At 40.3% G+C, this 27,317-nt stretch overlaps 3 protein-coding genes across 4 annotated transcripts; all 3 read left to right on the top strand.

The window, feature by feature from the left end:
- The first annotated feature begins 266 nt into the window (after positions 1-266).
- ntan1 (N-terminal asparagine amidase) lies at positions 267-6,099 on the top strand. Its single transcript, XM_008408947.2, has 10 exons — positions 267-471; positions 1,301-1,403; positions 2,012-2,077; positions 2,162-2,270; positions 2,351-2,424; positions 2,512-2,565; positions 2,645-2,698; positions 2,780-2,877; positions 3,389-3,502; positions 3,618-6,099. Exons 1-10 carry the CDS (start codon positions 391-393, stop codon positions 3,786-3,788), a joined length of 924 nt encoding a protein of 307 aa, XP_008407169.1. The 5' UTR covers positions 267-390; the 3' UTR covers positions 3,789-6,099.
- A 1,096-nt stretch (positions 6,100-7,195) lies between these two features.
- Positions 7,196-14,292, top strand: LOC103464698 (mpv17-like protein). 2 transcript variants are annotated; one of them, XM_017305589.1, is made up of 5 exons: positions 7,196-7,263; positions 7,501-7,823; positions 9,567-9,637; positions 10,428-10,457; positions 11,906-14,292. In XM_017305589.1, exons 2-5 carry the CDS (start codon positions 7,520-7,522, stop codon positions 12,131-12,133), a joined length of 633 nt encoding a protein of 210 aa, XP_017161078.1. In that variant the 5' UTR covers positions 7,196-7,263; positions 7,501-7,519; the 3' UTR covers positions 12,134-14,292. The 2 variants fall into 2 exon arrangements, with proteins under 2 accessions (XP_017161078.1, XP_008407199.1); XM_008408977.2 differs by having other exon boundaries at positions 7,205-7,823.
- Positions 14,293-14,747: 455 nt separating this feature from the next.
- On the top strand, positions 14,748-27,054 carry bmerb1 (bMERB domain containing 1). The gene is made up of 6 exons (XM_008409063.2): positions 14,748-15,089; positions 19,406-19,526; positions 22,207-22,280; positions 24,161-24,275; positions 24,833-24,915; positions 25,008-27,054. Exons 1-6 carry the CDS (start codon positions 15,002-15,004, stop codon positions 25,124-25,126), a joined length of 600 nt encoding a protein of 199 aa, XP_008407285.1. The 5' UTR covers positions 14,748-15,001; the 3' UTR covers positions 25,127-27,054.
- Positions 27,055-27,317: the final 263 nt, after the last annotated feature.

Here is a 27,317-nt window from a genome sequence, read left to right as displayed (position 1 = left end):
CCTAAGTAATAATGGAGAATCTCACTCCGTGAAAATGTTGGCACTTTTAAGACTCTCGGTATGTATGCCTCTGCTGCGGCTCAAAAAAAGCAAATGTGCACTGTGCAGCATAAGAAAAATCATTGTTCCTACGTCTGAAGATATTTTTCATAAAACATAATTTGGTTTTACATATTTGAACAAGAAAAGAGACGCGTAGCAAAACCATAAGGGGTCAGTAGGTGGCGACTATGCCAGACTTCGTTTTAAAAGAAACACTGTTTAAAACGAAAAAGACTGCGGTCATTTCAGGAAGTTCTGTTTTATAGTGAACCAATATTGATACCGAAGTTACTGGTGTTCTTGTAGCATAATACCGAACTGGTTTGGAAACGGATCAGGTTGAAGGACATGCCTTTGTTTTTTCAGAACAGAGAATTAGATTGCTTCAGATCAACAGCGGAATTATTCGACAAATATCCACATTTACAGGTTTGTTTCCTGCAAGTGTCTGATTGTATGTGATAGTGTTACTTTTGGCATTTATGTCCCACATTACAACTGTTCTTTCACCTTAAGACAATTGTAATCACGGCATCTGTTTCACGTCTAAACAAAAAATAGAACATTAATTGCACCCGGCCATTTTTTATATGGACCTACTGTGTCTGTTATAAAGTGATTATAATGATTACTTCTCTGAAACACAAGGAAGTGCTGCATATTTCAATCAGCATGGGAAGATAGGGAAGGTAAGTATAATTCTGTAGGTTAAAAAATGGAAGTAGGAAAAAAAACAGTAAAGGGATATAAATGTGTAATAATGATGTACACGTATACATTTACACACTTTGTGTGCGTTGCTTTCCATGTTTCATGTGTCTGTTTATTTTGCAGATTCAAACAATTTCTGAAATAAAAAGATACTGACTGCATATATACTTTTAAAAATAGTTAAGAGGGATTCGAGAACTCCGGAAACGGCAGTGTGGATAAATAACATAAGTTGGTACATAAATTTACATAAATACATTTAGGTACAGAACTTGTACCTAAATTTTTAGAGTTGTAAAATTGCTAATGCAAAGTAATTATAACATTTTGAGAAATGACCATGATGAAATATGAACAAAAGCTTATAAGTAGGACACACATAGCATTTCAAGAAAATACTTTTTTTCTCTTACAGAATGTTTTCCTGAGTCATAGAAATAAATCAGTGCTAAATCAGTGCTTGCTGTCACTAGACTGACTTTTGGTTTGTATTTATTTTGGAGATAAATCCAGGGGGAAAAAACAACAGTTTAATTTTGTTTTGCAGGAAAATGCAAAAGCATTTCGCTCCAAGCCACGTGTAGATGTAGATCAAAAGCACCTCCTGTATGTTCAGCAGAGAGAGTTTGCAGCGACAACTCCAGCAGACAGTGAGTACACCTGCTGTTCACGATGACAAATCACAACAAATCACAGTCACACATTTAAGAACCTGAATACTCTTCTGATTTCTGAGTTGACATCCATGTATTACTGACAAAAGAAACTCTGTCACACAGACTAGTTACATTTATGCCGAGATTAGATTACAAACAGCTGGATTCTATTTACTACTTATGTTAATTCTGGTTGCGCAGGGTTTTATTTAGGGGCTCACGGGTATAAGGGGCTGAATAAAAAATGCATGGCATACTTTTCAGATCTGAAAAGAGTCTGCACTTTTTAATAAATAATTTTGATAACTATTCATTATTTGCCAGCCACTCCATAATTATGAGTTACTTTGTGCTAGTCTAACATACAACATCCAAATAAAATACATTAAAGTTTATGGTTTTAAAGTGTAAAAAAAATGTTTAAGTTATGGGCATTTGTTCATAATTTCTCCGTCATTCGATGGAGATACCTCATCTACCTCATCACACCTACCTCTTTTTTCTCTCTCTCTCCATGCGTTGTAAGATCAGTGCTTTTGTTGGTGTGACTTTACAATTTGAACTCTGGTCAGTTTCATCCGTTCCGGTCAAATCTTTCACAGACTGCGTTTCGATCCTTGGATCAGATGATGCTACCACCTGCCACTTGGTCGTGCTGCGACACACCGGTACTGTTTACTTCTACCAGATTCCTGCTGTGCGTTACATCTGCCTCCAACTAAAGGATTCTAAAATGTTTCATTACTTGGCAGGTAGCGGAGCCGTTTGTCTGTCTCACCTCGATGGCTCCAGCACCAGGACTGAGGTCCAGCTCATTATGAAAGCCGTCACATCACTGAGTGACGGCTGTAATGAGGGCAGGCACGTCATACTTTCACAAGTACAAGTTCAAAGTCCATAATTTCCCATTAACATTTGCTTCACTTTCTGCTATCGTCTAGATTTGAGCTGCATCTGGTTGGAGGGTTTGATGACGATGACAAAAGATCTCATAAACTCAGCCTTAACATCCTGGGTAGGTTCATAAAGTTCTCCATGGTGTGTGGCTCGTGGACATAATCTCTAAAACGCCAACTTGACATGAGCTGCTTTTACTTTATAGCAGTGTTCCAGAAACAGAAGGAACACGTTCACCTGGAGACATGTTGCATCACAGGTTTTTATACATTTTACGTCATTTGGAAATACTGTAGTTGGACATACTGATTTCTCAATCACAATTCTTTCTGTTGTAGAGATGAACAACGTAGTTGACAAGGGAATTCATAAACCGATAGTATACGGAATAGGTGAGTGGGCATGTGCGGCAAAGAAACAAGTAATATGCATATATGTCGTATGTTATTGGCAATAACTTTGAGTCTGTGTAGGTGTCAATGTTAAAACAGGGGAAGTGTTCCCTGCCTCATTTCCTCATAAAGGACCTGCAGAGATGCTGCGGTCGGCACGGACCTTCACTGGAGGAGAGGTAAAAAAAAAAAACAAGTCCCGTCTGGTCCAGTCAAAGCCTCAGCTCTAAAGTCAAGTTGAGAATGGCAACACTTGAATTTGAACATTCAAAGGCAATTTCAATCCAGTTTGACTGAGCTTGAGCTGTTCTGCAAAGAAGAATGAGCAAAAAGTCAATGTGTCTAAATGTCTATGGCTGGTCGAGACATACCCCAAAAGATTTGTATTTCTATTTGTAGCACCATTGAAATATGTGCTTGCAGTGTATGGGCAGGTGGGCAGAATGCTCTACAACTTTCAGATGTTAGTTTGTAAAACAGGCACAAAAAAAACCCCAAAAAACCCCCAAAGATCTTAGGGCATAAATAGTTTAAAATGCCTAACACTTTTATTATTATTTCTTTCAGTTTATTGTTTAATACTATCTCTAGCTGTAAATGTTATTGTCCTTATGATGTAAATTTGCATGCATAAGGGACTGAAGCTAGACTACACCTTGTTTTTTTTAATGAAATATCTCTTCTTTACAGATGACTGACATTTATGACTCAAGACATGGACTTGTTAGAGTTGGACCTTGCCAGTGGAGTCCTGATTTGGAAATTGCCTTCTGGTTGTCACAAAGTGATGCCACTATTTTAAAGGTAACGTAATACCTGGGAAGTATTGAACCTCTGAAGGTGACCAGAACGACACTGTGAGAATAAACAGTAAAGTGAGTTATATAAATATATATATATCTTTTGTCTTTTTTTGTAGTACCTGTCCACGTCTCCGTTTGCTGAACCGCCGCACTTTGTCCAGCATATTAAGTCCACCATCCAGTTCCTTTTGTCGCATCCAAACTCTGACAGCCTGTTCCTGGGAGGTCAGCCGCACCTCTACCACCGGACGGAGAGCGGCAACTGGGAGAGGCTTGTCCAGTCATAACAAATCACAACCGAACCTTCAAATGTAATTTTTTCTGTTTTTCCAATGGAAACACTGTGACCCCTTTTCAATCAGAGTATTTTATCAAGGGTCCAGTCCCTGACCAGCGCTTTGCAAATGTATTCAAACCACATGGATCATTTCTGTTCGGCTCCTCTGAGTAAAGCCAGTTTTGTATTTGCATTTTGCAGATTGGACGGAGAGTTTTCGTGAAAATCACTTTTCAAGTCTACAGACTCTTTTAGATTAGGGTGAGAATATTTTAAACACGCAAATATGCGTCGATCTAAACCATTGAACGAGTCAACGCACATTATGTGCGTATTATCTAAGCCAACACAGCTTGAGTAAATAGTTAAATTAACTCTCCTAAGGTTCAGGAGGAGTTAACTGAACCAGACCTAGAACTTGCAGGATACCAGTCCCTGAAGACTTACGTTTGGTATGTCTGGTTTAGATGAATGCTAATGTGTTGCCCAGTTAACAGTTATGATTTAAGCTTTTACACACCTGACCTGTTTTGTGGGGGCCCTGGTTTTCATGATGCTGTTTGTTCACTAACGTTCACCAGCAAACCTCTGAGGCCTTCACAGAGCAGCTCGATTTAAACCGATTTAAATTTACTCATGCAAGGAATTAGGGCTGGGCGATATGAGTTCAAAATTAAATCTCAGATTTTTTCATTACAGATCCGATATTGCTTTTTTTTCTTGCTTTCTTTTCTAAAAAGAAAAAGAGAAAATATTTTTCAAAAAGTGGCTTTTGTCATTGTTTTTGTGAGTTGTATAAGGGTGCATTAGGGCCAGGAGACACAATTTTTCAATAGCTTATTAAGAATAAAGTCACAATTTTACTAGAAGAATGCCTTAAATTTGCAATAAGAAGTTGTTTTTATGAAATATAAACTTCTACAGAGTTACCACGTAGTTCTTTCTTCAGAATAGACAGTCGTTTGCACAATTGTTTCAAAGTCCAGTTGATGCTGATGTGTCAAAAGATGAGGTATCGTCTTATCTCTAAAACTTATACCAGAGTATAACCTCGTACACATAAACAGAAGCTGTAAAACCTGTCAAGCAAGATGGCCGGCCTTGGGTGTGCTGACATCACTCTTGACTGTAGAAATCCAAGGAATAAATTGTTGAAGATTTAATTTTGCCCAAAAATGAAATCTTCAAAAACCCAAATTTAGATTAATCGATAAAATCTAGTCATCGCCCAGCCCTGGGAGGAATGTATTGATGACTATGTGACTTGTGAATATATTTGCTTGCTCTGTATTTTATTTGGGGGTATCAGCGTATTGGGGCCTGTATACATATGTTTACCACACTTTTGAGGTTTTTATCAGTTAAGGAGAATGGGATATTTTCATTTTCCTTCAACATTTCAACATTATAGTTATGAGCTACTTTATGTTGGTCTGTCTGTCTAAATTAATGGAAGCTTCTTTTGCAAGGTGCAGCACATTACCTCTCCAGGCTCATATGGTAACAAGTTGTATCCATAGGTCCACTGGATTGCTGTACATGATTTCATAACTGTACCAGTTTGCGGTTTAACTTTGCCTTAGTGTTGGCCAGTTTCACACTGCAGTCCAAAAAAGGTGACACTTTACACTCATTTTCTTTCAAAGTAAAGAAGCTTTTTCAGGGGTGACAGGTTCACCACAGCTCTAATGAATGCCCTACACTGAGTAATAAATGGCACCTTTCACATTGGTTCCTAAAAACAAGCGCCCTTACTGATTTTCTTCTGTATCTGCTGATGATGAATACTCAGCTAATATTTCTTGGTGCCACCTTTTCATGGTTCATGTTTAGTCGGTGGGTTTATGTTGTTTCACAGGTTTATATATTTTTTTGTTTTCTTTTTTTCATGTGAGTACATGTTTTTCCATACTATATTCCCGACGTGTCCATTGTTTGAGGTTAACTTGTTGAAATGGTAGTTTTGGTTTATATTGGCCCAGTGTGAGTTTGACTCTTTCTGCTGCCATTTCTGAAGAGAACCAAAGTATTACCACAAACAGTACCACACAGTAAAGTTAATAAACACTTTTACAGAAAGCCAGCCGGGGAGTTATTTAAAGTTTTTTTTATGAAAAAGTCAATTTAAAACCATCCATCCATTTTCTGTACGCCCTTGTCAGTAGTGGGGTCGGGAGGCTTGCTGGTGTCTATCTCCAGCGAACGTTCTGGGTGAGAACTGGGGTACGCCCTGTACAAGTTGCTAGTCTGTCACAGGGCATCACAGAGACACACAGGACAAACAACCATGCACACACAAACCTAGGGGCAATTTAGAGAAACCAATTAACCTGACAGTCATGTTTTTCTACTGTGGGAGGAAGCCGGAGTACCCGGAGAGAGCCCACGCATGCACAGGGAGAACATGCAAACTCCATGCAGAAAGACCCTGGGCCAGGAATCGAACCCAACACCTTCTTGCTGTAAGGCAACAGTGCTACCAACGGTGCCACTTTGCAGCCTCCATTTAAAACAGGGGTGTCAAACTCCAGTCCTGAAGGGCCGCTGTCCTGCAGTTTTTAGATGTGCCACAGGTACAAAACACCTGAATCAAATGGCTTAATTACCTCCTCAGTTCTCCAGAGCCTTGCTAATGACCTAATTATTCTATTCAGGTGTGGTGCAGCAGAGGCACTTCTAAAAGTTGGAGGACACCGGCCCTCGAGGACTGGAGTTTGACACCCCTGATTTAAAACCTTTCTGTATTTAACAGACTCAAAACAAATATCTGTACTGTTCTAAAGTGCACAAATTGTACTTTTAAGAGAGGAAGTGGTCAGTTTGTTGAATGTTTTTTTTATCTGTGGAAATGTACCTTCAAAACTGGAGTTGTCTTTTATGTTTATTTATCCTTCGCTCTTGACCATGTCACACTTTCTGTGAATGTGTTTCTTTTTAAAAGTGCATGTGTTTATGTCCATCAAAATCATCTGCTAGTGATGGTAGGAATTATGACATAGTGGAATAAAAATCTATGAGTTTAAACCTGAATACATGGCCTTCTGATAAGTTGTTTTCTTCGAAAGCTGCTTCAAGCACAGTGAAGACACTCCAATCCAGAGTTTCCTCTGTTAAAAAAACCCATTTTATTTCTTGGTGTATTTAACCTGCTGCTCATAGATCCTAGCTCTTCTCTGGTCTATTAAAATTCATGATGGAAACTCATTTTATGCGATTGAATTGAAATATTTATATTTTTACTTCTATTTATAATAATAAACACTATAGAAGTGTATTTTTCATATTACTGTTGAAGTATTTACTGGATTATGGCACTTTAAGCCCAACCGAGCATAGCCGACTGACTGTACCCTTAGTACTACTCCACCCATTCAGTTTTCTGCGTAGGTATTTTTTACGTAAGAAAAATACGCAGAAGGAGTCAACCGCAGCCGGTGGAGGACTGTCGCTCCCGTTCTCTGTACTGGAAGGAGTTTGACAAGCAAGTACGCTACACTGTGGATTTTTACAGATTTATAACCTTCACTGTCAGAGAAAAACACAAAAAAAAATGTTTTGATTTACAAATTTAATTTGTTGATACCTAAAAGGAAGCGTACAGCTGTGTGTGTATTTTAACGGTCCTCCAGAGAAAAAAATGAACGATGGTTTAACATCATGATTTAGCTAACTCCCAGCCCGGGACAACAACGTCTTTTGCTCTCCTTCATGTTGGGCAACAGGGTGGGTGCAGACTGAATTATGCTCCAGGCGTTTCTGAGGCACGTCCGCCGCTTTCCGTGGGTAACAAATGTCACACTGTACGGCTGCCTGTTCGCCGGGGGAGACTTGGTCCACCAGTGGTTCTCCGCTAGGGACCAAATGGACTGGAGACATACGCGCAACGTCGCTGTGGTGGCGTTCAGTTTCCACGGGAACTTCAATTTCTTCTGGATGCGTTTACTGGAGCGCAGGTTTCCGGGAAACTCCGCCGGGATGGTGATGAAGAAGCTGTTCTTGGACCAGACGACGGCAGCGCCCCTGGCCACCAGCGTCTTCTACACGGGTCAGTGAACGCATCACCACTCTGAAAACACTCTGTGCTGTTAACGTATAAACATATCTGTCGATTTGTAACTTACACGTAGGACATCGTGATCCCCTCACGTGCCCCACTGGTTCATAGTCCTGTGTAGTTTGACATACAGAGGCCAGGTCAAACTGTCTCAGCGCTGACTAAGACTAATTAGAAATTAATTAATTTCATAACTGAATGTGCCACATTCAGTAACTTTTGAAGATTGGAGAACCATAATTATCCCTTTTATTATACGTTTTAGATGCAATCTGGGGATCTTTTTGTTTTGTTTTGCTTCTTTCCATTTCTGGCATTAGTTTATAGTTTTATAGTCTTTATGCCCACTGTTGCTGGTACTTACAAAGATTTTTAGAAATAGAGTAAAAAATGAAATAGTCTTGCAGCTGATGCTGGGTTCATAGGTTAGTGGGAGGACATGGAGATGGTTTTACTTAAACTGTTGCATTTATTTTAGAACATCTGTGTCCTTTACCAGTTACTGAAGGTCAACAAATACTTTCAATAATTGTTTGAGAAAGTGAAAAAGTCAAGAATTATAAAGACAGACTTTAATATTCAATAACACAGACACTGCTAAAACGGCAGTGCAGAGGGGGAAATTAAGGGAGTTACGTATCATTAGTTATTATTGTTTTACAAGTTATTTGAATGTATTTTTTCTAGTACATATTTTAAACAGTTACTATTCAAAGTTGTATCTTTACAATTATCAAAACCATTCAATACAGCAAAATATATTGCAGTAATAATTTTTTTTTACCTTATTGCTAACCCAGACAGCTCCCACCTAGCACATAACAATGACACCACAAAACAGAAAGAGCTTTAAAATCAGGCCAAATACAGACTGAAAGGAGATTAGAGCTATTCCAGGAAGCTGATGAACCAGTTCTCTGCCACTGACTCTACTTTCAGAGTAGTCATTGGTGTGAAAATCATCACCAACTACAAACCGCCAACCTCACCTTCCTAACAACCAACAATTGGCTGAGGTCTTAAAACTGCTACTGAGTTATTTTTACGAATTTGCTCTTGCCTCAGCTGCTTTCCCTCTTGCAACAAGCTTGCATTGAAGATCAGTCTTGAAACAGAGAACTGGGAAAGTACCCGACCTTGACGCCATTATGTCAACTATTTCTGTCTTCACCAAGATTTTCAAAAAATCATATTGTTTCCTTATGAAACCCATTCTCACTGAACTAAATGACTACAGACTTGTTTTTGTACCATCTGTAATCATAAAATCCTTTGAGAGACTAGAGATGGCATGCCAGTGAATAATATCCAATTCGCTTACCACGGAGCGTCATGGGATGATTCTGTTAAGTTGGGGCTGCATCACCTTCTGGCAATATCTTGAGCTGAAATTTTACAGCTCCATGTTCTTGTTTGTGTCCACATGTATTATTTTGTGCAACTAATTCCACTTATTAAAAGTTCTCTAAGTTTTTAGTGATTCCAGCCAGGACAAAAAAAATCTGCATTTTTTTCAGGAAACCAATGTATTTGCTGTTGTTAATAAAAAATAAAAAAAGTTTATGGGAATATTGCTCCTTCTATTTAAATAACAAAAGTTTCTTTATGAAGTGTTTTTTATTATTTTTATTTTTTTTTACCAGTGACTTATTGTTTTTTTTTAGCAGTGCTTAAAATGGTCTCTTCCATGGTCACTGTAAATCATTTTTGTGCGGTATCTTCTGCTCCAACCAGGAGTCAGTTTTTTGGAGGGCAAAGAAGACATCCTGGAAGATTGGAGGGAAAAATTCCTGAACACATATAAGGTGGGTCGGCTCTCAAAAGCATGGATTTGTCTTTCTGTCCAAGATGGAAATAAAAGCAAGAACATAAACTTACTCTGTTTCCTGCAGATTATTTCCACCAAAGATAAGGAGTGAAATTTAATATTATTATCCTGTGGAGAGAAAAAAGCAGATTTCTGCTACTGTTTGTGTCCGTTATTAGGTCACCTCTTTCTTTCTTCTTTTCTAAATGTGTATTTGCAGGGGGATAAGTGTTAAAACAAATACTGAACATTAATAGATTTAGCTAATTTGCTCTGCATGTCCACAAGTGGGCCTTCAGTGAAGTAAAACAATTTAAAAAAAAAACAATAAAGCAACTCATGGTAAAGCCTGCCTTCTTTATAATTTTGGACTCCTGAGGTTTCACGGTATGAATGAACAGAACATTCAGCTGTGAAACGTTTGGAGCTGAGGTGAAAGACTGGTTCAGACACAAGGTTGGCTGTTCATTCCACAGCCACTCCACATGTCAAAGAGTTCCTGGTCAACACACGATTCACAGGATTCAGTAACCAAACGTCACTGGGTTTCCTGTAATTGTACCTTTGCTGGTGATTTTTTTATTGGGTCTGTTAGAAAAGTATAGAATTTCAAAGTGTAAACCCAAAGAACCAGAGAAACTGTTTGTTTTTGCTTGTTAGAACATTAAAACACTTAGAATAAATTTTTTGATTGTAAGAATCTCCGCAGGTGAATTAAAGTAGTTTTGTTTCTTTGTTTGCTAGTAAGGTGATGTCTGATTTCTGTTTCTTGGTTGTTGTTTTTTCAGACTGGGCTGATGTTTTGGCCGTTCATGCAGGTAATTATTAGCATCTTGTTGCACGACTGTTTGTATTGGTGGGAGGGGGAAAAATAAAAATCTGAACTCCAAAATCCATCAAGAAAAAGAATCTATTTACCCTTTTATTTACATGCATCGTTGTTGATCCAAGAATGCAAGGTGGTGGCTAACATTGGTCTGCAAATCTGGCTGAGTCTCAGTTACCTGCTCTATTTATAAATGAACATGTAACCTTTCTACCTCAGCTGTCAGCAGTGGATAATATTTATGTGAATACAGATGTATGTAGTGATTTTAAGTCTGCACTCTATTAGGAAAACATGATGTTTCAATACTATTTATCCAATAACAATATGAGTTGTAATTAGACTCAATTTTCCTCACTATTCTCCTTTTTTTGCTTCTCCATAGTTTCCCGTCATTCTTCCTTTGCATTGTGAAATCTGTCAGTTGTGCGAAAATTAAAAGTTCATCCAAGTGGCCAGTCATATTACTAGCAAGCAAAGTGATAATGTGCTGCCTTTTAGATATGACAGCTTAATCAATAGAGATTTTAATAATGTACACAGTGACGCTGAGAAGACGATTGCGATTAAATCTGTAATTCAGCGATCAACTGTTGAAAAATAAAAACATTCATTTTATTGACTCCAGCATTAAAACCATTCATTCTCATTCTCTGGTTTTTCATTCACACAGATGGCATCAGTGTTAGCCTTAAAAGTCCGCTTATTGTCCAGAATGGTGTCCAAATATTGATAAAAATCCATAATAGAAACCAGCTGACGACAACAGGAACACAAGGCATGTCGCCGCAGATCCTGAGAAATATTCATATTCTCAGCATAGCCAGAAGCTTTTCATAAATCCTAAATCACTTTTTTTATATTTTGGTTTTTCATGTCAGGTTCTTATGCTATCCCTTTAGTGTTGAGCACTAAAGTAGTAAAGATAGTGTATCAGGTCAGGAGACGGATCCTCTGGATCAATGTGGCCTGAGTGATTGGACCCGAAAGTGTGCTGGACACTTTCACACATGTATTTAACGCATCCTGCTTCTTAGCAGATTACCCAAGAAGCAGATTAACACCAGGCGGACAAAGAGCCTCAGAATAAACTTGTTCCCAAGCATTTTGTAACAGTTATGGTAAAACAGTTTTTCTAAAATAAAAACAAGTGCGAGGACTTTAGAAATATAAAATATGTAGAGCTATTAAAAATGTTAGATTCACACTCATTACTTAGAATTTACAAGCTATCTACTGGATGTTGACACTAAATTAAAGTCGGAATAAATGATCAAAATGAAAATGTGTATGTGTATGCAGACTAAAGCCTTGTTTGCTGAAACCATCAGCTCTACTGTATGCTACTTACAGCTGGTCCTTTCTGTGACTTCTCGTCTATTGAGTTTTAATCACAGCAACTGCGCCTTTCGTATATTAAGAGGTGTCTGTTTCTCCAAGTTTCTGAACTTCGCCCTGGTGCCTCTGTACGTGCGGACCACCTTCACCGGCTGCTGCGCTTTCGTCTGGGCCACCTTCCTCTGCTTCTCTCGTCAAACTGGGGACGGCACAGCTGGAGCTGCCCTGGCATGGATGTTCCCCCCGAAAGACGAGGCAGCCGAACCTGCCAACGACGAAACGGACCCGAAGCAAAAGGTGGAGGAAACGGCAGCATCCAGGCCTGCATAACAGGAGGATAGGAGGGAGGTTGTTTTGTCAGGAGGGGATAATGGAGGACACAAACTGGATTCGTCAGGTCCAGAAGGACAGCATGTCAGTCCTGTTTCTACTGTCTCATTGTTTCCAGAAACACTGCCAGACCCGTCTACCGAGGTCTCCCTGATGCTGCAAACCTCCACCAGCTTGTTAATGTGTTCATATGCACAGTAACAGAAATACAGCAGGTCAAAAAAATATGATCTAATCTTACTGTGCGTAACGGTGACCTGTCAGCATTATTTAATCAGGTTAGCACCGGTTGTTGTGTTGTTTTTCCGCCCAGTGCTTAGCTTAAGCAGTCTGAAAAAGACTGAAATATTAATTAGCATGTCTTCTGTTTTTAATGATAAAATCCGATGTGCAACAAGACATCATTTCCGCAGCGCAGAGTGGGATCTAATTAATTTGATCAAAACTTGTAACATCTTAAAACAAAACAGATTACAGCCAGTGTTTATCCACTTTGCTTCTGTGATCTGTTTGGGTTTCAGTTCGCACTGCGGTACGTCAACAGGGTCAGTTAGGAAATCTGTTTTTATGTTTAAAATTCAAAAAAGAAATGTCGGGAAATTTCAAAATGAACGTCAATCGCATCAATTTAATTTCCCTTCCAGTAATTTATAGTTCCTGTATTTCGGAGTAGCAGCACATTCCAAGAAAAGGTTGGGCTGTGGCGGTTTTTACCACATTCTGCTAACATGTCTGGGAATGAGGCTTGCAGCTGAGGCAGAATTTCAGAGGGTGTTCATTAACGTCTCTGGGAAACACAGTTTAATATGCACAGCGGTAGGGGCTTACTTTTTTTTTTTTTTCATATTTCTCTTGACTTTGATATTTGTTGTGGTTTCATTTTTCTGACCGTACTCCACATTTCTGCTCTGGTTCATATCAGGATCTTCTGGTCCAAGAAAAGCAGATGGTAAATATTAGCAGGTTTGACAAGCAGTTGTGTCAGCATTTGCTCCTTGTTGGCTTTTCCTTACAATTTGTATTTATTTTTGCTGTTTTTTGTGACTAACATTTTCCGAAGCATCCGCACAAACCTCCTCATGGTTTTTATGCAGTGAAGTCTTCAAATGGCAGAATTGTGTTTTTTCCAGGCACATGCTGCCATTTTACAGTCAAAAATCTGATTTATTATGTCAAAGCTTGCCATGTCTTGAATCGTGCCAAGAGAGTGAATGTCAAAGACGAGCAGAGAAAGGCTGTCTACTTTATTTTTATTTGTCATGCTTTATGCTTCAGCAGGTGCTACTTAAACAAGGGAAGTCTGTTTTTATTGCTTTCTACTCTTACCAGCTCAAGCAAAGATCGAAACACTACAGCTAATAACTTTCTACTGAGGCAATCTGAGATTCTTTTTCATCTGATTTAAGAAGTTTACTTGAATGGCTATATACTGCTCAGCTCTTCTTCTTCTTCTTCTTCCTCTTCACATGAATGCAATATTCTTTTCTTCTCTTTTCTGCCATTTTATGTCTTCAATGCAATCGTCAGCCATCAAATGTTAACATGTGTTCCTACCTTTGTTTTAAAGAGACAGTACTTTATATCCTAATTTTATTTTCTGTTGTGACAGACTTGATTTCAGTTCCTATTTCTATGTGGATGACAGAAAAATGTTCACTTCTGTTTTTAATAGTGCAGAGAAGATGTGAGTATGCAGTTTTGTCTGCTTGTAACATTTCATATAGCTCACACAACTGAGTTAAAAGAATTTCATATCAATATAAGAGCATAACTTGGGAGATTGTTTGAGAATAAATGTAATGCTACAGCTGTTTGTCCTATTTATGTTTAAGCTGTGTCCTTGGAATTATGGATTTATTATTTGTGTAATACGATGTGATTTTTTTTTTATCCCAGTATTTTCTTAAGTAAATATTTGTATGGAGATTTTGCAACACTGGATATGAAATGTAATTGAATATTCCCTTTGTTCCTGCTGGGTCATTTTAGCAGCTAATTTAATATTTTGGTTTGCACAGTCCGAGATTTCTGACTTTTTTTGGGTGTGAGAACAGATTGGTGCTCTTGAATATTTAAAATTGATTGATGTCGTCTTGCATTTGTTGCACTAATTATGAAAGATAATACTATGGAGTTAATAAAAATAAACTTTATTTTGACTCTGTGTGTTTTTCATTGGGTTTCTATAGAGATATGTTACACTTGCAAAGTTTATACCTAAATGGATTACAGTCTGAATTAAATTATTTATAAATAATACATTAGCCCAGCCTAAGTCATTCAGGAAATGATCATCCTAAGCATTTGAACACAAAGCAACAAGAAATTATTAATACATATTGCAGCAGCACAAGTTACTATCCAAAACTGATTGGATCATATCATTATATTTTGAGGCCTATATATAAAGTTGGACCATATATATGTATATAAATATATTTTTCTCAAAAGAAAAGGTCAGACCCTGCCTTCTGCAATGCATATATCTAATAATCCGAATGTGTTTCACTACGCGCGCGCGCGCGTGTGTGTGCGTGCGCGCGCGCGCGTGTGTGTCTAAGCCTGCTGTTTTATTTTTAACATCATCACCATCAGCATCCTAGAGTTCGTTCGCGTCTTCTAGCGCCCCACATCTCCGCCCGCACTGCGCATGCTCCCAGCATCCCCCTCTATCCAGCAGGATTTGAAGACTCGGCTGAAGATGCTCTCAGCTTCTCGGGTCGCTGGTCGCTTGTCGCCGGGTGAACACTGACTCATCTGGAAGAACCCAAACAGGGAGGAGAAGCTGCAGATCGTCCCTTTAGGTTCTCACTCGCTTCTCGGATTCCCCCCCTCCCCCCACCCCCTCTACTCTCCGTCCACTCCAGCATGGAGATGAAGAAGTCTTTCTCGGACACCGAGCGAGCGCTCCGGAGCTACGGCGCCGTGTCGGAAACGGCGTGGACGACGGACAAAGGTGGGCAACATGCATCCGGGTGCACTGATGTTTTAAACGCAGAGCTCTTTCTGATACAGACCAGCCTCGTGTTGCAGGTTTGATTTCGGTCGGCGCTGAAGTGGTTAATGTGTGACTCACAAAAGGGTTTTGATGTATCGACAGCCTGACGTTGCTTTAGTGCTATTAAGGCCTTTTACTTACTGACATGACCACGGTGGGTAATAAGAGGCTGCGGATGAGTTTGAGTCAATATATGTATCCCTACAACCTTAGATTATAATTGCACTATAACAAACACAGCACTAAATCTTACAGCGAACATTACCGTGTGCAGGATGCATGAACGTGTCAGTTACGGTTAAAAAACTAAACACTGGTAACTGAAAGCCGAGGAGGAGTTTGCATGGGGTTGATGACTCAGACTGAGTAGACTAACAAGGACTTACGGTAACTGATTGACGTATAATAATAATAATTTAAAAAGCGTCATTATGCAGGGTTATTGCTTTGATTCAACATATATGGTTGCAATCTTCAAGATGATTGTAAATTACATTTGTTTTTGTGAAAATTCTAATCACTTGCTGAACCTTAACTGTTAGAGGTTAATAGAAAACTTTTATATTTTATTTATAATCAATTTAATTTTTTTTTTAAAGTTTGCTTACATCACATTAGATGTCTCAATTATTTTCTCCCATTCTGACATCTGAACCTGTAAAAAAATAATAATAATAATAATGTAATAAAATAAAAAATAAAAATCAATGACACGGCTCACATATCATCTGTTATTTTACTTTATGGATCCCTGCTGGTTCTGAATACTCACCAAGCCACTTACAATTCAGTGGCTGTTGTTTGTGTCTTGACTTAGTTGCTGTGTTTGCATGTCATTATCCCCAAAATATAAATGTATATCTATATGGTTTGTATTTGGTGCTCACCTGGTTCTCTTGTCTAAGTGTGGGGAGGGCCGGTCCGGCAGCAGCAGAGCATTCAGCGTGGCTGCAGGATATGTCAGGGGCGTCTGCATCGGGTGACATGCGCTGACATTTATTTGTTGTTTAGTTCAGTGAGGTGTGCTACAGAGTTTCCAGGCAGTTTGATGAGGAGCACGCCCTTTTATTTAAATAGGGTTAAATAAACCTGAATAATTATACGTGGAATTAGACAACTTTGCTCATAAAACAATGGGTGGTAGTCTGTTAACTGCTGGAGGCTAAAAGAAAACTTAAATTAATTGTCCTGTGGTTTTAATATTTTGTTCATAGAAGAAGTTGTGGGTGTCACATAGCACCTTTAATGGTAAAATATCGGTTTACTGCAACTTGTTCTATATGTCTTTAGACACCTGGCCTCTATTTATGGCGGAAGAAGAAGGAAGATGAGGGACAACAACACCTTAGCTTGTTTCATGCTGCAGCTCTGTGATGCAGACCATTAGTGTTTATTATCTACAGGCACATTAGATCATTTGAAATCGCAAGCAGACAGAAAAGAAACCGAGTGGTCCTGCGCGGACATTTATGTGGTGAGTCAGCTCCATCTACTTGCAGAACCCCACAGAAACGGACTGCAGCGCCCGGCCAGCTGGTCTTCCACTGCTACAGTATAAACCGTGGATTCATCATCGCTGTTGACTCAGGAAAAGCAGGGAACTTGAGTTGTTTACTCAGTTACTATATATGTGAAGGGGGTTGTTGTTTATCAGTGCATTTCTCTGTGAGTGGGTTTCACTGCAGCATGGATGAAAGTAAGGGCTACGTGATCAAGGGAACTCTGTTAAAGGCTTAAGCCACAGGAAGGTACAGCCGGCTCAAGGCATAAGCGTACAAAGCTGCTGCCTCCAGACTAACAGCGGTCCCCCAAGAGCTATAGAATATTGAGACATCTAATGTGATGCACGGCTTCTGCAAAGGTGATTTATCCATGAAAAATGTTCAAAACAAAACTTGTGACCCTCTTGCTTTGAAATCATCAAATCGGATTGGGGTCTCTTTTTTTTCTAAACAAATTGTTTTGCTGTTGTTGTTGAAAAGATTAGTGCTTTAGAAGTGGGCTAGATTCACCTCTCTACATGCTACAATCCCCTAAACTCCGGAAATAACAGAAACAACTTAAACATCAAGAAATATTCATGGCTTTCCTCATAACTATGTAGATTATTGCTTCGATAACAGCGCCTGCTGTCAGATTATTTCCAGCCTGGGTTCAGGCACCATTAATCTCTGAACTTTAGAGGCTACAGTGAAAATGAAAAATGCAGCTTTATAATAATGTATGAAAGAATATTTCCATATTTTCAAACATGCACGCTGTGTACTGTCTTTCACAAATATTCATAGATAGAACCTAAAGCTTTCCACATTTTATCACTCTACAACCAAAAAAATGTTAGCTAGCTTATTTTATTAGGATTTTATGCAATAGATAAACACAAAGTGGTGCAAGTGGAGAATGATGCGTGGTTTTCAATTTGTTTGTAAATGCACATTTGAAAAATATGGCGTGCATTTGTAGTTATCACCTTTTACTCTGATAAGAACCAGTACAACCAGTTGAAGTCACTTAGTAAATCGAGTCCATCTATGTGTAATTTCACTTCTGTTTCTTCTAATCCCCTCTGACTCGTATCTTTGTAGCTGCTGTTCGCAGTTTCTTACAGTGATTTTGGATTTCCAGTGGCTTGGTGTGAATCACAGCAGCTTCACAGCTTCTGAGAAAAATCAACAAATTCTCTTAAGTTCAACGCTGTCCTCAGACCATAACTTGGACCATTAACTCGGCTCAGTTTGTTGCTCTGTGACTTTGCAGATACAAATAGGATTCTCTGGATTTAGCAGAGTGCTCTCTATCAGCTTTACATGTCTTGGGTCTGAAAAGTTTGACTGTTTTTCTTCGCAAAATATCTAAAGGGCAGCCTGATGGATGGAGAGCATTGCTGTAAGCTAATTTCCAAATATTGCACCAGATTTTGAGTTTTATTCAGGTCTTTGACTAGGCCCTTCTAACATATAAACAAGGTTTGACCCAAACCTTCCCTTTTGTAGCTCCAGGTTCATGTGCATCATCAAACATGTGCAGTGCTGGTTTTCCCAAACGTAGATTTTTGCATGTAGTCTAAAAAGTTCAGTTTTGGTTTCGTCTCATGATTACACCTTCTCCGCATCAGTTAGTTTGTTATGCCACCTACTTGTGACAAGCAGAAAAACACGACTTTGCATGGATCCTTTTGAACGAAGGCTTTCTTCTTCTACTTGTTCATAACAATTAGATTTATGCCATACATGCAGAATACAGTAGTTCTGTCAACATTCTGTGATCAATGCTTTCCTTTCCCGCTCTGTTAGACGTGGGATTATTAATTGTGATGATGACTTACATAACTCTGACTCAAAATGTTCCCACCACCTTATTCCTGACCTTTCTGTTGTGTTTCTTGGTTTTCATGTTGCTTTTTTTTGTTTTTTTACTTTGTTTTGTCGCAAACCTCCAAGGCCTTCACATAACATCTGGATTAATGAGATTAATTTAAAGCCAGATGGGCATCTAATGAGGCAACATCTGGAGACCATTAGCTGCACTGAATTTAATTTAGGGGTATTAAAGCTATGAGATTCATACAATGACCTCAATTTTTAAAATACTTTTATGTGGGGGGGGGGAAAAATTAAACCATGTATAATATTTGTTCTTCTTCAAAATTCTGAATTATTTTGTGTTTTAACGTCGTTATATAAAACCCCAGTGTGGTTTTCAACATGACAAAGCCTCTGTAGGTCGAATGTAACAAGACGAGATCCGTGCTCCCGTTGGTGTGCTGGAAAGGTCAGCGCCCTGCAGATCCTGGAGCGTTTTCAGCAGTAAATTGATCAGCGGATTAAGTGGTTTGCAAAGATCGTCATCAGAGGCTGCAGTTTGTGCACATAATTGCCATGATATGTTGTGTAAAATCGATGCTCGCGCAGAGGTGGGGGGTTTCCTCCCCTTCTGCAACAACAGCAACAACAACAACCGTCACCTCGGGAAGATGATTCAGTCTGACTCGAAGTAAGCGATTAAAACTCTTCAAAAAAAAATAAAAACGTCCTGCTGCTCTCTCCGGAAATCTCACTCCTCCCGGGGCTGTGTGAAGACACTTGTCACACGAAAAGGGCAACATCGCCTGATGTCATCATGGCAAAGCTGCCAAAAAGTGAAAACACTCTGAGGTTTGCAGTCAATCAGAATCAGCTGGAGCTTTTACTCTGCAGCGTGGAGTGAGCGCTCTCTGTAATTACAACGTTTCTTTTTCCTTCCCGTCACACTGGGGCTCTGTTTTCCTCTCTCAGGTCACTCCGACGTGTCCATGGCGGAGAGCACCATGTCTCCGGAGGAGATCGAGGTGGAGATGGCTCGCATCCAGCGCCTGCGGGAGGTCCTGGTGCGCAGGGAGTCGGAGCTGCGCTTCATGTGAGTGTGACTCCGTGCCCGTTTCACACCGATGCAAAGCGGAATGTGACGAGAGAGCTAGTCGGTGAAGTGGCATCACGCTTCCTGCGGGCGGTCGATCGGCAGGGCTGATGAGCTTCATCTTGTCGCAGTGAGACTTTTGGGAGGATTTCAGATGCTGCTTTACTAGTTCAGGCACTCTGTGAACTACTGGGCGTTTGAGAGCGTCCATTGATTATTCAGCAGGCTGAGCAGCATAACACCGCCAGCAGACGAATGAGTCACTGTGATGAAGCTGCTGGCTCCTCATCAACCCGCAGCTTCACGGATTAGAGATCAGTTTTCCGGAGGGAGTCTAAAACTGTTTCCTTACACAGTCTGAGCTTCTTCTTCTAACTTTTTTTTTTTTTTTTTTTTTTTTTTTTTTTTAGCACAAAGACAGTTGAAATCAGATTCAGTGTTGTCCAACATTAAAAGCAGAGTAAACGTTTATCTGCTTTAGGTTGGTTAGCTTTGAATTGCTAACTGTCAAAATAATAAGAGGGACGAAACAATTTCTGGAGATTTTTTTAAACTTTATTCAATGCCAGAAATTTTTTTTTTTTTTTTTTTTTTTAGTATTTAGGTAGAATTGGCTTTAATGCTGTATGGCCGGGATCAAACATTTTCCCTCCTGCTTTCAGTAGTTTGCTGGAATTTCAACCGATCGTCCCTCCGAAACTGTATGAGCTGCTGGGTCAATGTCTGCTGTCCAAGCTTTGACTTCCTGGCAAGACATGAGCTCTTAAAGCTCATGTCTTGAGATGTTGCTTCAGAATATCCACATACTATCTTTCCTCGTGATACCATAGAGGAGAGGAGTCAGGAGTTGAGCAGTGCTGAAGATGACAGCTTCCAAAAATAATAATTGTCAGGGGAAAAGTGTGACGATCTGGTTGAAGATGAGGGCAGCAAGGGTGAAACTACAAAAACAGGCATCTTTAGTGTATACAAGATTTCTACCTTTTTGTTTCCCAATGTTACTCTTATGTCAAAAAATAATAGAAACACCACCAGAATTTATTCCAATTTGATGGCTGTGGAGTTATGAAGACCTCTGACTCTTCATCCAATGCAGCTTCAACTCTGTTTCTGGGGCTTTATCTATGTCTGTATCTGACTGTACATAACAATTTAAAAGGCAAAACATAAATCTCACCCCAAATCCAGGATGCAGTGATGGCAATAAGTAAGTTAAAAGGGAATTTAAATGAGGCTGAATTCATTTTAAAGAGTGTGGAAATGATGAGACAGGCAAAGTTCACACACGGTGTAGTAACAGTCTCTTTACCTGCAGCCAATATCACATTTATTTGTGCTAAACTATATAGATCAAAACTAAATCATGATGAATGATTGGGCTGTGTGGCCTTCCTGCTCCAGTTTCATAAACTCCTGTTATGTCTTTGAATTTAAAATGACATGCGCTGTAATCTCTTAAAGCTAATTTATGATGTTCAAATCAAACACCAAGGAAAAGTAGATTTGAATATTCTTCTAATATGGAGACCCATTTGGGCGTAAGATACCCCACCTATCACCAGAGGTAAACTCCAGCCTCCCTGTGGCACTAAACAGGATTAACAGATAAATGTTAAATAAGTAAAACAGTCTGGTTATTTCTTTTTTTCTCTCTCTCTCTCTCTCCAATTTGGATGGCTTCTTTTGTGACTCGGTGCGCTGCCTAACACCTGCAGCTGGACGGTTAAGGTGTCAAATGATGGTGGCGACACAGTTGGAGAGCTTAGTTGACGATGTTCGTACCTCCAGGCTTCGTCAGGTCTGCTGCATCTGCTAACCTCTCAGTCTGCAGTGGCAAGACGTCACACAGGCTCGGTGTGGACGTCAACGTACGGAAGTGGCCGGGATCCACGGATAGCATTTAGAGGGTGAAACGCAAAGCAACACAAGTGAGGAAGCGCAGGGAAAGAAGGGAGGGAAGGAGGGAGGTGTTAAGCAGAGTGACAGTAAGAAGACGAAGAAGAGGAGGAGGAGGGAGGGTGCGGATGAGTCATAGGCCTGATCTGTCGTGGAGTGAAACAGATCTGTGGATGATGTCAGAGACGGGAGGGATTCAGGCGGGAATTTGCCCGACGGAGGACCAGTAAAGAGTTCTTCAGAGAGATGAGTTATGTTGGTGCATCTTTCTTCATCATGTTTATGGTCTGTGACAGATGCCTGAGGCTGACTCAAGCCTGGTTTGGTAACATCTGACAGACTGTTTAAACCTTAGAGTGCAAACAACCAGCCTCCATCAGTCGATTTGCGCTTCCGTAGAGGAATGAAGTTGTGAAGCATAAAATAAAAACTGTTGGGAAGACCCGTTGGAGAGGAATTTATCCAGAACGCAACTTTGCTGCTTGATTTAAAATGTGACGTTTTTGCTTTTTGTTGAACCTATAAACATAATTTATTTTATGACAGGATTTTTTGCGGACCATAATCCTGTCTGACGAACCTTCTCCTTCGCATCTTTCAGTACCTCTGCCTGCTTTTGCTTTTTTTTTTTTTTTCCAGCACCCTCTAAACAAAATAAGCCTCTCTGACAGCTCAGTCAGATTTCCAAAAATAAATTGAGCTAATAATATAAGAAGCCCTTTAATCTGATGGAGGCCATTGATTCATTGTCCTGTTTCTCTCTATTTTGTTTTTTGTATCTCAGGATGGATGACATTCAGCTCTGCAAAGACATCATGAGCCTAAAGCAGGAGCTGAGACAGATTGTTTCAGTACCAGGTACGATGGTGTATATTCTGCTGAGCACAACTACGAAAAAGCTTCCATTTTACACAAACAGGACTGAGTGTATGCACATCATATATATTTTCACCTTGATCCAATTTTCCAGAATGCAGATAAAAATTGCTTTGTTTTGATTGATAAAATAATAATTAGGCACACAATTGTTATATTAAACAATGGTTTATTTCTAGGGGCCACATATGAACTTCTGACGAGGGCCTTGAGTTTGACACGTTTTTTTTTTTTTTTTCTGCTGATAAAAATGTATCGGAGCGCCTACATCAGAAGCAGCCAGACAGTTTCTAGATAAAATTCACGTAATTGAACATAATAGTAACGACAGTAAAAACTCTAATGGGGGCATAACTCTACAGCCGTGTGATGCGCATCCTGAGCGTGGTAAAGTTCTTCCCTGACGTCAGCAGCGTCTCCCATAGTAACACGAAGCAGCGAGTAGAGATGAAACCTGACAACAGCAGGAGCCTGATAGAGAATGTACATCTTGTTTCATTATATGTCTGTGTGTGTGTGTGAGGTGGAGAGGAGGTGGCGGTGTCATGTTCAAGGACGCACATGACAATTTTATTTTAAAGCTGGGAGAGAAAGTAAGGGGATCACCTGACAACCTGTAGACATCTGCTGCTGTCGTGATGGGATGTTTGTGTTTATTTATCGGTGGAAAATAAGAACATCTCCTTGGCTTATTTAGTCTTTACTTTCTTGTGTTTCTTGATGAGTAAAGTCTAAAACATTTCATTAGCATCATATCAGCGTGAGCTTTCCTCACACTGAAACATCCTGCAGAAAATGGACCTAATTGCTTCGCTTGTTGACGCCGAGTAAGAAAATGTTTGCTTCCTGAATGTCCCAGCTCATTAAAACCAACACAGAGATCAACATCCCCCCCCCTCCCCCCACGCCCCTCCGTTTCTTCTTTTGGACCCACTTCTCAGTGGATCTGCTCATGTTCTGTTGATCATTATCATCCCAGTCACTCAGGCAGATGGCCTGACACAACGCACAGCGCTCTCTCTCTCTCTGCTGCAGGATCTGATCCCAATCTGAGCCTCAAGTACACAAAACCAGAGCAGCTTTATTTCTGCCACGGTTGCCATGACTCTGTTCTCCCGAAAAGATTTCTGCGGCCGTCTCTCTGAGCGAGAGCTGCGTTTCAGATTTACCTGCAAAGTAAAGAGCGGGTCACGTCTGATGTGCAACCAGCCTTGTGATGAATTTGTCTTTTTTAACTGAGGCAGGGATAACTTCACTCTCCAGCTGAAAGATTTTGACTGAAGCAAAGTCCCAGGTGTCCCACTTATTGACAACTCTGCCGATAGCCATGAAAGTGAAACAAAAAATAAATGTTGCAGTATTTCAGCGGCGGATGGAGCAACTGGAGGGCCTCTCCAGTTATTCCAGCTCAGGACGACGAGCGCCGCCCCTCCTCCCCGAGTTCTGCCCCCTTCAGGTTGTTCTGCCCTCATGGGGGCAGTCACTGCAGCTGCAATGTCCCACTTTCACTCCCAGACAGGACAAAGAGCCGAGGGGTGCAGATGGCTCGTTTTATTTCCCTTCTCGACCCCCCCATCCCGAGACAACCTGCCTATTCAGCTGCAAGCATGCACACATGCATGTTCATATGATACAGTACACAGCTCTGGTTTTTGCACTGATGCGTGAAGGTCAGACAATACTCTCTAAAGAGAAATCAAGCTCTCTGGTATTTCTATAATGAAGTTAGTGCTTTATTTGCCATGAATAGCAAAGAGAGAGTTCTGGATCTATTTGTGATGTTGGGATTTAGGAAATTGTGTCTTTGTGATCTGCACTGTTTTTAATACTTTTCCCCCCCTTTTTTTGTAATTTGCCAAAAGAGAAAGAAAAGAACAAGAAACACAAGCAGCAGGAGGAGGAGCTGATCCTAAAGATTCATAAACTGGTGCAGAAAAGGGATTTCCTGGTGGACGACGCCGAGGTGGAGAGATTAAGGTACCACCTGCATGACGGGCAGAGTTAATATCCGGGATTTTGTCTCTTAGTGCAGCTGTGCCCGAGCGTTTCATACTGACACACACACATGCACACACACACACACATGCACACACAGCGAATGAGATGGACGAGTCTGAATATTATTCGCCTTGTCAGAAGTGAAATAACTAGTTTTCCATCAATAAACTATTGACTAATAGTTAGGAACTATTGACCTAAAAGAACCACTTGTCTTACTCAAATGTTAGTTTTGTCTCATTTGCCCTAGAAACTAGACCAAAAAGACTTTGTAAGATTTTATTCAGTCATTCAGTCACTCAAACGAGTGACTTCATTCAGAAAAAATGTTGTTTTGAAGTGATGCTGCTCTCGCTCAACCCACCTCTGGAAAAAAAAAAACTGTGAAACTAAACGAGTTTGGTTTTTGTCTTTCAGACTAATTGATTTAGTCGACAAGGCCAAAGCTTTAATAAACCGTGCAGAATACGGGTTCTGATTGGTCGGATAACTGCTGATGTTTATTGAGCTGCATTAGAGATGTGATCGTTCCTCAGGGAGAAGGAGGAGGACAAGGAGATGGCCGAGTTCCTCCGGCTGAAGCTCCGGCCTCTGGAGCAGAAACTCAAAGCCACGCCGAGTGAGTCAAGAGTTTCAAAACTCACCCTCAGAGACAGAAACTATAGCCGCACAAAAAAAAAAAAAAATCTCTGTCCTTTAATTTCATTCCAGATCCCCAAAAGCCCAAGCGACAGATCCCAGAGCCGCCTCCCAACAAACCCTTCGTCACCAAGTCGGGGGCGGCCATAATCAAGGACTGCTGCGGAGTCGCCCAGTGTGCTGTAATGTAGCCGACCTCCTTATCGACGGTCGCTACTCTCATGTCACATGACCCCAGTCACTTCCTGTTTCTCAGAGAACCACAGACAGCAGCACTCGCCCTTGAGCACGTTCAGGAATCGGGTCCATTTCCCAGCTGCGGGCGCGTGGGAACTGATCCCTGATCAGCGCTCAAGGCGCGGGGTGTTTCACAGCGGGAGCGCATATCCACCGGGACTGTACATGAACTAAGCAGAGCTGTAAATAGAGTCCGATAGCCGTGTGGTTGATGTATTTAAGCAGAGGCAGGTCAGGTCAGGTCCTTCCTATACGTCGCATTCCTTTTAAGGCGAGGATGCGTCCGACCGGTCGAGTAAGGCCTAAAAAGCACAATATCCACCGCGTCAGTAATTAGCGGGGTTCTCTGACATGAACACGAAGCCTCTCGTTGTGTCATTTAGGACAACAGTTCTCATTCGTAAGCTATTATTATTCATCCCAGTTTGTGAGTCTGAGTTGCTCTGATGAGCAAATTTGACCCATTAATTGGGTTCATGTTCAAAGGTCGGGTTGCAGTGGATTCTTTTGTGGATAAAAATGTATAGAAATAACTAATCTCATGCCGATTTAAAACACCATCACCACTTCAAATGCTGCTGCAAACCGTTGATCCAAGTCAGACTTGGTTTCAGTCATTTTGATGAGCTTCCAAAGGCGCAAAGACTTTCTCTGCGAACGCCTGAGGTCAGACAGTCGTAAACATTCGTTCAGATATCTTTACCTGGAGATTATTAATTATTTCTCTCACCTTGATGTTAAAAATCTCATTTTCTAACAACAATTTTCACGAGATAATGGAGGTTGTTTTCTCATGGCATCTTTTATACCTCCTTGTCATAGGGTTGTGTTTATCGCGCGCGCTTTAGTTCTTTCCCTGGTTTATCTGTCACACCTGAATCAAATCCGAATCAGGTCAGATATAGCAGCACACACCTTTTAAAAGTTTTTTTTTAAATCTTTTCTCGATAGTCTTGGCCATCATGGGTGCCATTGGAGAGGTTTTGGTGGTGCAAGGTTTTCTTGTTTCATGTTTTCTCCTTTTGTGGATAACGGCTCTCAATGGGGTCCCAAAGTTTTAGAAAAGTCTCCACGGCCCTTACCAGACAGATGTCTGCTTGACTGTTCGGATAAAAAAAAAAAAATCCCAACAGTCTGGCATAGATCAGGTAACGCACACCTCTGATTTCTGATAAACCTCTGTTTGGCTTCTGATCAAAGATGAGAATCGACTGAAATGACAACCGGGGCTGGTGAGGTAGGGGCCCTCCTGCTCCCCTCTATGTTTCCACAGAGGGGAAGAAAAAAAAATCAGGTGGAGAACGCTGACTGGCATGAAGTCTGATGTCACTTTTATTCTTCAACTTTACTCCGAATCACAGTTCGACGCTTGTAAATGCCTCCACTGTAATCATTGGTCATGCTTCCTCATTCTGCAGGGTCACCTACAGACGCCATCAACAACCTGGACATAACGGACAGTACGACCTCACTTGTGATCATAAACTCTCGAAACAAATTGCATCCTTCAAATTTAACCTTGCATTTCTGTGATAAACAACAGGAAAGGAATGAAGCCCCTTTTTAATGCCTCCAATAAACCGTGTGTGCTTGAGTGTATTTAGGACTTTAGTGACTCGCGTCAAGAAAACTGTCGATCTCCTATCACTTCTTTCTTCGGATAACTTGGCATCCTGTAAGTGTAGTGACTTTATAAAAGTTCTGCTGTTTAAAAATAAAATAAAAAAAAAGAAATTAAACATATGCAGAAAATAAGCTGAAAGCACGTGTAAATATGTTTCAATAAAGAGCATCTTTCAAGAACGAACCGCGTCATGTTTGCCCTCTGCAAGTACAGGAACCTTTGCAATAATGTTATTAAAATGTCAACTTATTTCGCTCACTTCAAATTGTTTTTGGTTTTTTTTTGGGTGTCGAGTTTATTCTTTGGTTAACCTGGACGATTCCACCCAAAGACACAAAACATTCAGGTTAGAAGTGCAAAATTTTACACTTCAAGTATAAAAATTTACTTATAAACGGCTTAATACTGAAATGTTTTGGCCTAATTTTTATTAGCGTCACCAATAAAAATTGGTGATACTAATTACCAGCAATAATTGACATCACTTAGTAATGCCAAGGTTTAATTACCTCGCAATTGAA

The sequence above is a fragment of the Poecilia reticulata genome, linkage group LG1 (assembly GCF_000633615.1).
Source record: "Poecilia reticulata strain Guanapo linkage group LG1, Guppy_female_1.0+MT, whole genome shotgun sequence".
NCBI lineage: Eukaryota > Metazoa > Chordata > Actinopteri > Cyprinodontiformes > Poeciliidae > Poecilia > Poecilia reticulata.
The sequence above is the reverse complement of the archived record's forward strand: the minus strand, read 5'-3'. Positions and strand labels throughout refer to the sequence as shown.

Bases quoted from the DNA above. Each gene is read 5' to 3' on its own strand.
- ntan1 (XM_008408947.2), top strand. From the start codon at position 391: ATGCCTTTGTTTTTTCAGAACAGAGAATTAGATTGCTTCAGATCAACA. The intron at 2,425-2,511 runs GTAGGTTCATAA...TTTACTTTATAG, and splicing joins ACTCAGCCTTAACATCCTGG to CAGTGTTCCAGAAACAGAAG. The intron at 3,503-3,617 runs GTAACGTAATAC...CTTTTTTTGTAG, and splicing joins GTGATGCCACTATTTTAAAG to TACCTGTCCACGTCTCCGTT.
- LOC103464698 (XM_017305589.1), top strand. From the start codon at position 7,520: ATGCTCCAGGCGTTTCTGAGGCACGTCCGCCGCTTTCCGTGGGTAACA. The intron at 7,824-9,566 runs GTCAGTGAACGC...TGCTCCAACCAG, and splicing joins CACCAGCGTCTTCTACACGG to GAGTCAGTTTTTTGGAGGGC. The intron at 9,638-10,427 runs GTGGGTCGGCTC...TTGTTTTTTCAG, and splicing joins AATTCCTGAACACATATAAG to ACTGGGCTGATGTTTTGGCC.
- bmerb1 (XM_008409063.2), top strand. From the start codon at position 15,002: ATGGAGATGAAGAAGTCTTTCTCGGACACCGAGCGAGCGCTCCGGAGC. The intron at 15,090-19,405 runs GTGGGCAACATG...TTCCTCTCTCAG, and splicing joins GGCGTGGACGACGGACAAAG to GTCACTCCGACGTGTCCATG. The intron at 24,276-24,832 runs GTACCACCTGCA...ATCGTTCCTCAG, and splicing joins GCCGAGGTGGAGAGATTAAG to GGAGAAGGAGGAGGACAAGG.